General features: G+C 36.7%; 1 protein-coding gene across 7 annotated transcripts in view; it reads right to left on the bottom strand.

The window, feature by feature from the left end:
• The window catches only part of RIC8B (RIC8 guanine nucleotide exchange factor B), a 116,025-nt gene that overhangs the window by 69,514 nt on the left and 30,918 nt on the right, over window positions 1–15,593 (bottom strand). For all 7 annotated transcript variants that reach the window (XR_005021503.1, XR_005021504.1, XR_005021506.1 and 4 more), the window contains exon 3: window positions 4,664–5,272. Coding sequence is in view for 2 of the 7 variants with exons in the window: in XM_036865922.1 (XP_036721817.1) it covers window positions 4,664–5,272 (609 nt within the window). In the remaining 5 variants the exon portion in view is untranslated. The remainder of the gene's footprint in view (window positions 1–4,663; window positions 5,273–15,593) is intronic.

The following is a 15,593-nucleotide window of genomic DNA, read 5'->3' as shown; positions in this document are numbered from 1 at the left end:
GCTATTTCTCTTATATACTTCTACTATACAGATAGCAAACTATATCACATTTAATTTCTCATAAAACAAATATTCATTGAACACCTACTCTGTGCTAGGTATGTTGCTTAGCAGAAAGACTATGCCAGTGAGGTCAGACATACCCCCAAAGATCTAGACTATATGGCATTTGTAGCGTCTGTGCATTTCTGAGTTGATTCTTTTTTATTTTCAAACATATAGAAAATATACAGAAGAATAGTATATAATGTGACAAACAGTTATATATCCATCTGTTTACATGTCTGATTTTCCTATAAGACTGTTAGTTCTCTGAGGGCAGAGATGCTTTATATTGCATCTTGTGTGCCTAATACAGAACTTTGCACATATTGGGCACTCAATAATAAATGTTTGTTGAAAAATGATTCAGTTAAAAAACATGGTACAGCGTGAAGCTTTATTTTTAATTAAATAATGTCAAGTCCTTTTTTCACACTTCCTTCAAAGTCTCTAAAATCATTATGGGGCTAATCTCTTCTGTTACAATGTGACATTCCCAGTTAACTCCTATAGATACTCACTGTCTTATCTCACTCAGATAGCATCCTTTGACTACTCAGATACTTGTACTACTTCTCTGTTTGCACTTGGTTGTCTGGCTCTAACATGTGTGTTGGTCCTTGTATTTTCTCATTACATTGCATTGATACCTAGGAAGCACTGCAGAAGGGAATGTGTGCTAAGTAAGGGATCTCTAGAATAACATGCCTTCCTCCATGAACAGAGAGATTTAGCAAAGTGTTGAAGCAGGAAGAAGACAAGACCATTCCCATTAACTTTTCTAGAATTGATTTTGGGTCCTATAAAAGGAATAATTTGACTTTTTTAAACATACTACCTTCAGGAAAGGGAGAGAAAGAGGGAGGAAGGCAGGGAGACAGACTGACACCACATGTGGAAATAAGGCCAACTACATTTCCTAATGAATGGAAAGGAATCTCTGAATTAATCTGCTTGATGGCATTGGCTTCCAGGCAGGAATTTAACATTGAGGCATGAACCTAAAATGAACAAATCACACTAATTTACTAAACCTCAAAAAAAACCTAATTTTCTGTTTTTTTGTGAATTGTAAATGAACAGTCATAAAAATACCTACTGAAACAGTTAAAACCAAAACCAAACATCTGCATTTTCTGTGACAACTGAGTTGTAAAGTAGGTAAAGATTTTAAAAAGTGAAATGCCGGGGGTTTGAGAGCTGTAAACTAGCACTATTCTTCTGAAGGTCAGTTTGGTAGTACATACAAATTTAAATACATATGATATACACAAAAAACCCTAAAGTTTTGAAAAACCCTTTGGCCCATGAATTTCAGGAATTTATCTGCAAAGGTTTTATGACAAGAAAATTCACCGTGTATTACTATGTAAAACAGCAAACAATTGCAAACAATCCAAATCTTTACACATAGGGCATTTGTTAAAGGTTGATAGATCCTTATGAAGGAATACTCTTAAGTATTTTTATACATATACTTATGAGTATTCTTTCATAAAGATTTATTATCTTTAACAAATACGAGAAGAAAGTGGTTGTTAAAAATTTTTTTTGGTTGCAGAACTCTTTTTATACCCCAAATGAAATCTAGTTACAACCTAAATTTAAAGAAAAACAATAGCAACAGCAACAATCAAAGGTGCTGGGTTTTTTTGGCCACGCTGTGCAGCTTGTGGGGCATGTGCCATCTTAGTTCTCCTACCAGTGATCGAACCCCTACCCCCCTGGAGTGGGAGCACAGAGTCTTAACCACTGGACAGCCAGGGAAGTCCCCAAAGGCGCTCTTTTTAAAGAAAGGGTGGGGAACTTGAAACATTGTCCACTCATCCCCAGAGGTTACTCCTAGGAACTTATGGCTTCAAGGAACACACTGTGTAATCCACTACTCTTCAAGAACATTTATTGTGAAAAAAAAAAGCAAGATGATAAAATGACTGCATTTTTGTAAAAAAAAAAATATATATATATCTATATATATATACACACGTTTATATATTACCCAATGAATAATGGTTAGAAAGATATAAATCAAAATGCAAACAGGGTTTATCTTTGAATGGTAGGTTTATAGGTAATTTGTATTTTCTTATTGCTCGTATGCTTTTTTCCCTTGGATCTGCAGTATTATTTAGCATGTATTATTTTCATAATAAGGAAAATATTATTTTTAAATCTATATTTTAAAGTTGGATTCTTCTGTACAGTAAGCTTTCCATATCCCTTTATTTCAGCTGGTATTTTAAGGTATTAACAATTCTTTAGATGCTTGCTCAACTAGAGAAAGATGTCTTTAATCTGACAGTCAAGGAGATATTAAAATTCAGGTAAATGGACCCTTAATGGCAAGTTTCTCTACATCCTTACTACAGATTTTCTTTATGCTAAGTTATGTATACCTCAATAAAAAGTACTCTATGTTCTTATTTCTGTGTCTTTCCACACGTTGTTCAATTTCTGAGAAATGTTTCATCCCCCCATTCAAATGGCCAAATCATTCTCAGTCTTCAGACCTCAGGAGAGACTTTTAGAGGTCTTCTCTATCAAGTATTCTCCATCATTGTACTGTTTCTCTCCTAGTACTTAACACAATTTAAATTATATATTTGTTTACTTATTACCTATATCACCAATAAAACTGAAGTCTGCAGAGACTATGTGTATTATTTGCCAATATATTACACAACGCCTAGCATAATATCTGGCAATTGTTCATAAATATTTGTTGACTGACTGATTTACTAAATGCTTGCTAAAATTTGAATTTAGAGACTTATGGAGACTCAAGTGGTTTAAAATAACCTTTCCCACACTCTTGCCTAAGTGGGTTGGCAAGGTCCTGTTTTCAATACTGTTTACAATTTCTGATAACTTCAATAATAGCCCAGAGTCATATTAACTAGGCACATTTTACAATGCTTGTATAAAGCGATCCGTGACTCACAAGAGGTCTGTTGAGATGCCTGCTTCACGACTACTGATCCTCTATCATGTATCTTTTGGAAAATAAACATTCTATAATACAGAATAAGTATTTGCCACTTCAACATTTTCTGAAGCTTCTTCCAGCCCTGCTATTAATTATAATTGAAGCACACTAATTAGGGCTAATCTCAATATACTGATATTTATTACATATCATTCCATACATATGCTGATGTGTAGCCACTGAACTATAAACCCTTTCTGTCCGGAATCTGAAGAGCGTAGGCTACTATTTGGGGCACAATTTAAATAACAGGGGCTCCAACAATGGCAAACCAACAGTCTCAGAAGAGCTCTTGCAACTAAATGGAGAACTTAAAAACACCAAAACAAACAGTGTAAGAAAAATAACCATAGAAGGTACCAAATAAGCATAGAGACATAACATTTTAAATACTTCCAAATATTTGGTTTCAAAGCATAAATGGAGCATGTGGGCTTTCCACATCTTTTTCTGCCAAGTCCCAGGAAAAACTGACCATACTACAGTCATCTAAAACAGCTGTTAGGACTGATCTTCAAATATTTGGTTTCAAAATATAGACCTATTTGCACTTTAAAACTCAGATGCCTGCATACTCCTACTATAGCACTGCACTGAGATAATCCTTTCAAAGTAGGCTGCTGGCAAAAACAGATCTTTATTCATGGTGAGAACTGCTTCAAATGGACACAGCAAAATGTTAGCCTAAGTCCTAAAGTCAATTGTCAGAAAAGATAATTTGCTCTGCCACCAAAATACTTTTCTTTCTTTTCTTTTCTTTTCTTTTTAAGGCAGAGACTAAATTTTATGAGTTATTTAAGGTTAAAGAGAGAGGGTAAATGTGAAATGTTAAGATTCTAGAAGCAAGGGAAAAAGTTTATGTCCAGTTTACTTAAAATTGTTGACTTCCTTAAACTAAGCTTCTTATTTAGCATATTGTTCTTGTGGGTACTCAAATTTAAACTATCAATCTGCCTCACTTTGGGTTGCTAGAAGGTCCAAGCCACAGAAAAGGATCTTAGTCTAGCAATAAGTCAAGTGGTTTAAAATAAACTTTCCCATATTCTGGTATAATTATACTTGTTTTCTAGGACTGTATATAAGCATGGCTATCTAGTTGTCCTACACTTCTGATAGTTATCTAACACTACAGAGTAACACGTTAGGAGACTAGGATGATAGGTGATAAACACAGTGTCTTTTACTCTACTGAGCAGACATCAATTCTGATTGATCAATTTCAACTTGCCTGAATATCTTTGTTTCTTTAAGACTGCAGGCAATGAAAATGCCTATACCTTTATGAATCACATTGTTTTGTTTCCCTTTAAATCCATCATTTAAACCTTGTTCCTGAAAGAGGCACTTAAAAAAAAAAGACACATGATAGTACAAATCAGAAAAGGAACTATATTTGGCATCTAACAAAACAGTAGTCAATCTTCACCCTATTCTTCTGATAAGTGTTACACAAATGGGAAGAATAAGAGTTATAATGGTTAAGAAATGTATCTTGAGTCATTTAAATGATTAATGAGGGAATTGGAAACTTTTTCCACCATTTCCCTACTTAGCATTCCTCTCTGGCAGGCAGCTCTAAGGACACCCTAAACCAATGAAATTCCAAGTAGATAAGAATATTCTTCTCAACCTTACCTCTTTATGCACCTTCCAACTGTCTACCGTCACATTGAAGAGAGCTTTGAGGGCCTCAATGGCACAGTCTGTCTCCTGAGGTGAGAGAGGAGGTCCATTACGGTCTATGGCCGATTCATATTCATCGGTCCACTTGATGCTAAAGGCACTTTCCAAGATCTGGGTTAGCAGCGGTAGTCCTTGGAGCTCATAGCGCAATTGTGACCTGATGTCGGTGTGCAAAAGTGACAGGACGAAGAGCAAGCGCAAGTCAAAGCACTTAATGTCATTGATAAACTTTCGGTCCTTGCACTTTCTCAGGAGGTTACAGAGCTTTGCAGCAAGGTTAAGTTCCAGGCTGAGCTGCTGTGCCATCTGACTGTTGAACACTATGTTACAAAGACATTTTAATGACTCCACAATAACTGGGAACTCTGACACCTTCTCCAAAGAATCATCCGACTCATTTAGCTTGGCTAGTCGCAGCAGTATCTGCATATTTTCCTTAGTTGTTACAGGAACTAAAACCTTTTTGTCTCTGGAGAGAATGCGGAGAACTTCCAGGCAGGACACTTGACATGTTGTTGGGATGTCCTTTAAAAGGACTTTAAATATGCCTTCACAGAGTTTCTGAAAAACAAGAATGAGTATGAAAAAATCATTATTTGGCTTAAGTGATTTAAAACAGAATGTTTCTCTATCAATGTATTTAATTGCAGTTCAAAATCTGGCTAGAAAAGGTTTTTACTTTTTTAAAGTCACAGAATGTTAGAACTGAAAGAGACCTTATATTTGGTGTACTTCTTTTACTTTACAGATATGGAAATTGAGGGCCAGAAAGGTTAAGTTACTTGTATGGGGCCAGGGTGAATTAGTGGGGTAGCAACAGATAGAGTATAGGTTTCCTAATTTCCAGCCCAATATTCTTTCTATAAAATCACTTATTCTCTTTTTAACTGACTAGTTTCAAATGTCTTATATGGCTTTGTTCTCAATGAATTTTTAACATCAGACTACACATACTATCAGGATAGAAGGTAATCATCTGAATCATAGCTGTTTCCTTCCTGGAAATAAAGATTAATGCCTTGAGAATTGGTTCACAATTGGCCACAAGTATAGGCTCTCATAAAAAGACTTAAAGAAGTCTGCATTTCTGCCCAGTTTCAGCTGTGCTATTTCTTCTGAGTAGTACTACTGCAGTAGTCCCATGTTTTATAAACCTTAGAACTCTCTCTAGCTAACGTGTAATAACATTTAATCATCAAGTGACCCCAGAGATCTTTTGCTGCCAACACTGATAAAAATTATTCCAAGTGTTGGGTTCCAAAGAGGGCTCAGCTAGCATATATGATGCCTTTGAGTCAACTGCAAAAAGGTGCCCCTCTCCAGGCTAACTGCAAAAAATGTTCCTACTGGGTAGACAAATTACAAAACAGCCCTCTTCCTCTGGGCAGCCCTGTGCCAGGACACATGGCTTGGGAAGCTCAGAGTGTGGGCAGGATCTTAAGCTTCCCTTTGTTCTCTTGGTGCAGGGCACAGATTACACAAATATATGTAGTAGTCCTGGTTCCAAATTTTGCTACCACTATCTCAGAAACAACTCTTTATTTGGACCCAAAGTGTACTCTATCTTGAATTTTTTGAAAAATAGTTATTTCTGTCATTGCCAAATTTAAGAACCACTGATAATTCTCTCAAAATTCAATGTCCAGCTTTCTTCTCCATAAACTGCAGATCTGGGTCTCTGAAGCTCAAACCTTATATGTGCAGCAAGCAGGTATAACCATTCCACTGCTGACCATTTCTATACCCGTTACATTTTATTAAAATAACAGCAACAACAACTATGACCAATACAAGGTTTTACAAAGTTTCTATTAACCTATCATCAGACTTTAACTTTTTTAAAAAGAGGCTATCTGTGGGTCAAGCATTATGATCTTGGCAGGAATCCTAGGCCATGTGCATCTTCTCAGTACATCTGAGTCAAACAGCTATGGAAATGTCAATTTTATTTTTTATTTTTTTATAAATTTATTTATTTTATTTATTTATTTTTGGCCGCATTGGGTCTTTGTTGCTGTGCGCGGTCTTTCTCTAGGTGCGGTGAACGGGGGCTACTCTTCATTGCGGTGCATGGGCTTCTCATTGCGGCGGCTTCTCTTGTTGCAGAGCACGGGCTCTAGGCACACAGGCTTCAGTAGTTGTGGCATGCAGGCTCAGTAGTTGTGGCATGCGGGCTCTAGAGTGCAGGCTCAGTAGTTGTGGTGCACGGGTTTAGCTGCTCCACGGCATGCGGGATCTTCCTGAACCAGGGCTCGAACCCATGTCCCCTGCATTGGCAGGCGGATTCTTAACCACTGCGCCACCAGGGAAACCCGGAAATGCCCATTTTAAATGTACTATGCTCTCTAGATGGAGGTGGGAAGGAAATTAACCTAACAAGCTAAAAAAAACTCTATCCCTGGGACTTACCTGGTGGTCCAGGGGTTAAGATTCTGCACTCCCAATGCAGGGGGCCTGGGTTCGATCCCTGGTCAGAGAACTAGATCTCGCAGGCCACAACTAAGACCCGGGGCAGCCAAAAAAAAAAAAAGGCACTCTATCCTTTAACATACCTGATAACTGGAAGGGACTTCCATTTAATGTTTTAATATCATTGTTAAAGCATTTTTTTCATGAATGCAGTTTTGGGGTGAAGGAAAGTATAATGTGCCTACTATTAAAAATATAAAAAATGGGAAATTTTCTCCAATTTCAGATCTTTCACATCCAAGACAAAAAAAAAGTACCTTCTACATACTATTTCCTATGTGGTATATTCCTGGGTGGTGGAGTTAAATAACCTTTGCTCCCATACAATTTTACTCAAGAGGGAAATTATCTACATTCCTAGTTAAGAAATACATAATAAATATGATATTATAAAATACTATATATGTGAATTTGGAGTTCTACATATCTAATAAAACACAGAAATCTTTAGCTCTTTTCTTTCTAAACCAAAAACAAGAGCAACAATAAAATCCAGAAAAAAAAAAACTGTGGGTAATATGGCTTCCTTCTTCCTCCACCTTCAGACTCAAGAAAGAAAAAAAGCAAAATATGAATACAAACTGGCATAGCCAAGGCTATTAGCCAAATGGACTGTTAAACTCTGGGACATAAGAAGGCTACATAAAAGAAATTAGAGAGGCCTATAAAATTTATAGTTAAAAATTGCCTCATTTAAAGGCTTGTAGGAGATCAGCAACCGAGACTGTTTTAAGCACAGCTTTCAATCATAGTTGTTTTAAACTCATCATAGTTGATGTCATTTCTCATCACAGACTTGCCTCACATGACAACAGTTAGGTAGCTTTTTGCTGTAATGTCCCTTGAAAAGTAATACCACTTCTTGGACAATGACCCCTCCCTTTTTTGTATTACAACTTAAAAAAAATCAGACATAAAAATATAACAAAGGAATAGTTAACAGACACACTCATCGCTGTACTCCATACGATCATTTCTCTTCAGAGAATATTATAAAGAACAAAGAACAAATAAACCATGTACCACAACTGGATGAATCAGAAAGTTTTGCTTTGCACATGAACACCAAGCAAGAACACTGAAGAGGTAGCATTCTTTACCATTGCTCCATCTGTTGAGTGCATGCGCGACTTCTATGTTTCAAAGGTGCTCCTGTTTCACCTTTATTTTGCCCTAACGTTATTTTCCTGTGCTATAACTTTTTTTCAGTTGATTTTACTCTTCCTAAAACATGCTCTGTTCTCTTCAAACACTTTCCATAGCTCCCTGTTGCCCACAGAATGCAGTTGAAATAAGCTGTGTCCCCTTTCCTACTGCTGTCTCCGTCACACACATACTCTCCTTCTCCTTTCTTTTCCAAGTGCTCCAAAGGGACTCCCAATCCCCTGACCATATGTCCTGAAACTTTCTCCTTCCACTCTCTCAGCATGGCCTACTCTGTCCCCATTTCCACCAGTCAGGACCCCACTCTTTTTCTAAGGTTTAATTTGAGGACTAAGGGGTCTAGAAGACTCCGAAGCCACTCCCTCCTTTGCTCTCTTTCTATATAGCACTTAGTTCCAACAAGCACTTAGTTCCTTTTTACAGAGTGAGCTGTTGGGGCATCTCACTCCTTTTCCAGGCTCCTTGAGAACAGAGGCTATGTTTCATCTGTATCCCAGTGGCTGGCCCAAGTGTGCTACAGCTGTCTTTAAGTGCAAGATAACCACAGACTCCCAAAGATTACCAGCTTTAAAGTCTACCACCTGACTCTCCAGCCCCTTCCAAAGAATAACTCCTTTGTATTCCACCACCAACCACCTCTCACTATCAAGTCTTCTCTTCCTCATTTTGCAAGTACAATAAATCATCATTACATAACATTTTAAGTACAAACTGTTTTTATTTACTTTCAAAGTATTTATTTATACAAACTTGTTATCATTGTTCAACTGATATATTTTTAAATCTGAAACTATTTTGGTATCTTAGATAACCATGGAACACGTAATTTTTTTTCCATTAGAATGGATGGAAATACCTTCTAAGTTAAAAACTTTTTCCTTAGAGGTAGGTTTTCAGGAACGAACTAAAGTCATAAAGCAAAGCTTAGGTGTGCTTACAAAGTATAATTACTTCAGAGAGGCTGAGGAAAAGCCCTTTTAAAATGCTCGTTAGCTTAGGAGCCATGGCTATTTCCGAAAAGTTAGACTGCAAGACCCAGCAGCAGAGACTCAAGATTGAGATTCTCAATCTTAATACCAGGTATTGTCAAAAATTTTTGGTAGTTTGCTCTGGAATGGAAACCCTAGAGTATACTACAGTAATGGTTCTCAAACTTCAGCATGCATGCTAATCACCTAAAGGATTACTCGTTGTTGTTGTTAATTTTATTGAAGTACAGTTGATTTACAGTGTTAATTTCTGCTGTACAGCAAAGTGATTCAGTTATTTATATATATATATATATATATTCTTTTTCATATTCTCTTCCATTACGGTTTGTCACAGGATACTGAACATAGGTCTCTGCGTCATACAACAGACCTTGTTGTTTATCCATCCTGTATATAATAGTTTGTCTGCTAATCTCAAGTTCTCAATCCTTCCCTCCCCACCACCCTCCCCCTTGGCAACCACAAGTCTGTTCTCTGTGTCTGTGAGTCTGTTTCTGTTTCGTAGATATGTTCGTTTGTGTCGTATTTTAGATTCCACATGTAAGTGATGTCATATGGTATTTGTCGTTCTCTTTCTGACTTACTTCACTTAGTATGATAATCTTTAGGTGAGGATTGTTGAAACACAGATTGTTGTACTCACCTCCAGAGTTTCTGATTCAGTAGGTCTGGAGTGAGGCCAGAATTGGGACTTTTAACAAGTTCCCAGTTGACGCTGTCGCTTCTGGTTCAGGAGCCACACTCTGAGAACCACTAAACTACAACCAACAATGGACTGACATAACTTGGATGTTCGGGGCCAGGGGTTAACTGACAGTAGCTGACCAGATAAGCATAGAAAAGTAGGCAGAGCTGAAAGCCATTAACACAAATACCTTAACTTCTCCTCAACTGTCCTAAAGATGTATAAGGGTGGCAGGAATAGGAATGGGATGTCATTATCTGGTCACATTACCTTTCTTAAATGTTAAAAATCACTAGAGGTGTGAAGTGTATTACTTAAGATCAGTGGTCCTGGGCCTAAAACTTGTTCAACTTACCATGGATTCTAGAACCAGAACAGTGTTGTGATTAAGATCAGGGGTTCTGGATTTAAATTTCTTGTGTTCAAAGGCTGGTTCTTCTACTGTCTTCTAATGGTGTGACCTTGGCAAGTTACTGACTCCTTGGGCCTCATCTACTGTAAGACTTAAACGACATCACACATGTATAGTACTTAGAACAGTGCCCAGAATGTGTTAAGTGCTCAGTACTGGTTATCATTTATATATTATTATAAGGTAAAAATCTCAAAGTCCTCAGTTTAGCATTTAAGATCCTCCACCCTGCTTTTTGAGTTTTCTCTTTCATATTATTCCCCGATCAAACCCTCCTCTCTAGTTGTATTCCTTTCGAATTATCTCATATAGAGCTTTTTTGCTTTCTTACCATCTCCCCTCTACCTGCATGAGTCCTTCTCCCTCTTTGACTATTTAAGTTTTAACCATTCTCCAAAGCTAAGCTTAAAATTAACTTTTGATATAAAGTTCTTCCTAACCACTTCAGCCCCCAACATTCTTCCCCTCCAAGGAACACCCAAACCAAAATTTGTAGCAATCATTGGTGCTTAGTACATTCTTTCTGTTTTCTTTTTATGAGTTTGCCTCAACTACTAAAAGCTCTCTGAAGGTGGAAAGCACATCTTTCTTTTATGAGAGAAGAAAATGTACTATAGTGGCTTTTGAATCAGAAAAACCTGGTTTTAATACCCAGCTTTACCACTGTGTGATTCAGACATGTTATTTTACTTCTCTGAGTCTCACTTTCTCATTTGTAAAATGGGAATAATATCACTTACTTCTCAGAGGGCTGTTGTGAAATAGACTCTGGGGTGTAATAAGCACTCTTTGAATTGTGACTATTATTGTTTTATTTAGCATAATCCTTGTAGCCCTCAGCAGAGCAACTAGAACACAGTAAGCACCCAAAATATAAACTGACTGTACTAAGAAGTTCCCTGAATTTAAAGCATTAGTAGAAGTCTATTAATGTTGTCTTGACACTTCTCCTTTCTAAGACGGAAACAGAGAAGTAGTAAAGGCTATTCTTGTGATTGTACTGGTAGGATGGTTTGCCCCGTGGCATAAAATAGTCTTTTCATACAAGCAGCAGAAATTATTTGTCTTCATATAAAGTTCTTTTTTCTGAAGAGTTTAAATTACTTAAATATATATGTTCTTTAAAATGTAAAATGCATCAAACTACTGAAGAAAATAGAAAAAACATTCATAATTATACTACCTAGTATATTTTATATGCAGCTGACAGAAGGATTTATCCTTAGTCAATCTATTTGAGTATCAGTAACATGCATATTACTTCAGCCTACACAGTTACAATCATCATGTGTATATAATCTTGTTTCCTGTCTTAAATTTAATTTTTAATGTAATTATAAGCATTTTCCACATTGCTATAGAGCCCTTATAAACATAATTTTAACTTGATGCAATATTAAATACGACTCCTGCTCTCAATAATCTTTAGCATGAAATACAGCAGAGTTCAGAAAAAGCAGTGGACTTAGCATCAGAAGGGATGACTTCCTAATTTTAATAATTATAGTAATATTATTTGCTTATGTGCTTTATAGTTTACAAAAAAACTTTCATGTATGTTCCTCAATCTAAGGAATGCTTACTGAACATTTACTATATGATTCTTTAAATGACTGTCTAAGGACACAACTAAGAAGTAGAAGGCCAGGACTCAACTGAGATCATCTGACTCCAGTGTGATTTCCACTATAAGTCCATGATCATACTATAGCTGTCTCTCATTTGTTAACTGTGACCTTCAGCATGTCACTTTATTAGGTTTTCTTCTTCCTCTATAACATGCATTAAAACTCTTTAAGGCAATCTTCTTCCAGCTCCAGAATGGTAGGCTTTTCACTATGAATCTGTAAAACTAGGATTAGCTTTGGCTTTAACTATGAAACAAGCAAAACATGCTATGATGTGTATGTGAGGATTCAAATGATCTATCATGATTTATATATTGTCCTAAAAGTATATAATTGATGTATAGAAATAGTATTGATTTCTAAAAATATTTTTAAAAAAAGAAAAGTCGTTTTATTTTTTTTCCCCCTAGTTTTATTGATTTGAGATCTCTCCGTCTTTTTCTTAATGAGTCTGGCTAATGGTTTATCAATTTTGTTTATCTTCTCAAAGAACCAGGTTTTAGTTTTATTGATCTTTGCTATTGTTTTCTTTGTTTCTATTTCATTTATTTCTGCTCTGATCTTTATGATTTCTTTCCTTCTGCTAACTTTGGGTTTTGTTTGTTCTTCTTTCACTAGTTCCTTTAGGTGTAAGGTTAGATTATTTATTTGAGATTTTTCTTGTTTCTTGAGGTAGGCTTGTATAGCTATAAACTTCCCTCTTAGAACTGCTTTTGCTGTATCCCATAGGTTTTGGATTGTCGTGTTTTCATTGTCATTTGTCTCTAGATATTTTTTGATTTCCTCTTTGATTTCTTCAGTGATCTCTTGGTTATTTAGTAGTGTTTAGCCTCCATGAGTTCGTGTTTTTTATGTTTTTTTCCCTGTAATTGATTTCTAATCTCATAGTGTTGTGGTCAGAAAAGATGCTTGATATGATTTCAATTTTCTTAAATTTACCGAGGCTTGATTTGTGACCCAAGATGTGATCTATCCTGGAGAATGTTCCGTGTACACTTGAGAAGAAAGTGTAATCTGCCGTTTTTGGATGGAATGTCCTATAAATATCAATTAAATCTATCTGGTCTATTGTGTCATTTAAAGCTTCTGTTTCCTTATTTATTTTCATTTTGGATGATCTGTCCATTGGTGTAAGTGAGGTGTTAAAGTCCCCCACTATTACTGTGTTATTGTCAATTTCCTCTTTTACAGCTGTTAGCAGTTGCCTTATGTATTGAGGTGCTTCTATGTTGGGTGCATATATATTTATAATTGTTACATCTTCTTCTTGGATTGATCCCTTGATCATTATGTAGTGTCCTTCCTTGTCTCTTGTAACATTCTTTATTTTAAAGTCTATTTTATCTGATATGAGTATTGCGACTCCAGCTTTCTTTTGATTTCCATTTGCATGGAATATCTTTTTCCATCCCCTCACTTTCAGTCTGTATGTGTCCCTAGGTCTGAAGTGGGTCTCTTGTAGACAGCATATATATGGGTCTTTTTTTTGTATCCATTCAGCAAGCCTGTGTCTTTTGGTTGGAGCATTTAATCCATTCACGTTTAAGGTAATTATCGATATGTATGTTCCTATTACCATTTTCTTAATTGTTTTGGGTTTGTTTTTGTAGGTCCTTTTGTTCTCTTGTGTTTACCACTTAGAGAAGTTCCTTTAGCATTTGTTGTAGAGCTGGTTTGGTGGTGCTGAATTCTCTTAGCTTTTGCTTGTCTGTAAAGCTTTTGATTTCTCCATCAAATCTGAATGAGATCCTTGCTGGGTAGAGTAATCTTGCTTGTAGGTTCTTCCCTTTCATCACTTTAAGTATATCATGCCACTCCCTTCTGGCTTGTAGAGTTTCTGCTGAGAAATCAGCTGTTAACCTTATGGGAGTTCCCTTGTATGTTATTTGTCGTTTCTCCCTGGCTGCTTTCAATAATTTTTCTTTGTCTTTAATTTTTGTCAATTTGATTACTATGTGTCACGGCGTGTTTCTCCTTGCGTTTATCCTGTATGGGACTTGCTGCACTTCCTGGACTTGGGTGGCTATTTCCTTTCCCATGTTAGGGAAGTTTTCGACTATAATCTCTTCAAATATTTTCTCGGGTCCTTTCTCCCTCTCTTCTCTTTCTGGGACCCCTATAATGTGAATGTTGTTGCATTTAATGTTGTCCCAGAGGTCTCTTAGGCTGTCTTCATTTCTTTTCATTCTTTTGTCTTTATTCTGTTCTGCAGCAGTGAATTCCACCATTCTGTCTTCCAGGTCACTTATCTGTTCTTCTGCCTCAGTTATTCTGCTATTGATTCCTTCTAGTATATTTTTCATTTCAGTTATTGTATTGTTCATCTCTGTTTGTTTGTTCTTTAATTCTTCTAGGTCTTTGTTAAACATTTCTTGCATCTTCTCGATCTTTGCCTCCATTGTTTTTCCGAGGTCCTGGATCATCTTCAGTATCATTATTCTGAATTCTTTTTCTGGAAGGTTTCCTATCTCCACTTCATTTAGTTGTTTTTCTGGAGTTTTATCTTGTTCCTTCATCTGGTCCATAGCCCTCTGCCTTTTCATCTTGTCTACCTTTCTGTGAATGTGGTTTTTGTTCCACAGGCTGCAGGACTGTAGTTCTCCTTGCTTCTGCTGTCTGCCCTCTGGTGGATGCGGCTATCTAAGAGGCTTGTGCAGGTTTCCTCGAAAGTCAAGTTTTATATACAAAGAAAATGTGTTTGCTTAAAATACAGACATAGTCTACTGTACTCTGGCAACCAAAAGAGGTAGTTAGAAAACACTTTTAAAAAATTAATTAATTAATTAATTAATTTTTGGCTGCGTTGGGTCTTCGTTGCTGCGCGTGGGCTTTCTCTAGTTGTGGCCAGCAGGGGCTACTCTTCGCTGTGGTATGTGGGCTTCTCATTGCGGTGGCTTCTCTTGTTGTGGAGCATGGGCTCTAGGTGCGTGGGCTTCAGTAGTTGTGGCGCATGGGCTTAGTTGCTCCGCGGCCTGTGGGATCTTCCTGGACCAGGGCTTAAACCTGTGTCCCCTGCATTGGCAGGCAGATTCTTAACCACTGCACCACCAGGGAAGTTCCCAGAGAACACTTTTGAGACAAGTACTACTGAAAAGTATCTGCAGATTGGTGCCAGTTCACAAACTGTTTGTTCCCAGACCATGCTGAGATAGGTTCGTAAGTTGAGATAGGTATAAAAAGTTGAAAGTATGTATTCAGAAACCTTTATAGTGATTTGACTTTGCTATGACATCCAAGGATGTGATTATTTCTCTAATGATTCATCTTTATTGTATTTTTTAAAGTAGTGGTCTACCACAAATTAGGGAAAAATTAACAAACAAACAAAAAACTTGGTCCTTCATCACAAATAATGTGAGAAGCACTGTTCTAGTGAATGCATTTTATCCTGTATAAGTTTTCTTCTAGTATATAATCAAGGCAGAAAAACTAACTAAGATCCCAGACTAATGAGGAAATAATATAAAGCCTCATAAACATACTTCCTAAGACTTTGTTTAATTGTTAGGCATTGTGGTGAAAAGTGATAGAT

Source organism: Balaenoptera musculus, chromosome 10, assembly GCF_009873245.2.
Source record: "Balaenoptera musculus isolate JJ_BM4_2016_0621 chromosome 10, mBalMus1.pri.v3, whole genome shotgun sequence".
Classification (NCBI taxonomy): domain Eukaryota; kingdom Metazoa; phylum Chordata; class Mammalia; order Artiodactyla; family Balaenopteridae; genus Balaenoptera; species Balaenoptera musculus.
Note: the sequence above shows the minus strand (reverse complement) of the source record. Positions and strands in the feature narration are given on the sequence as shown.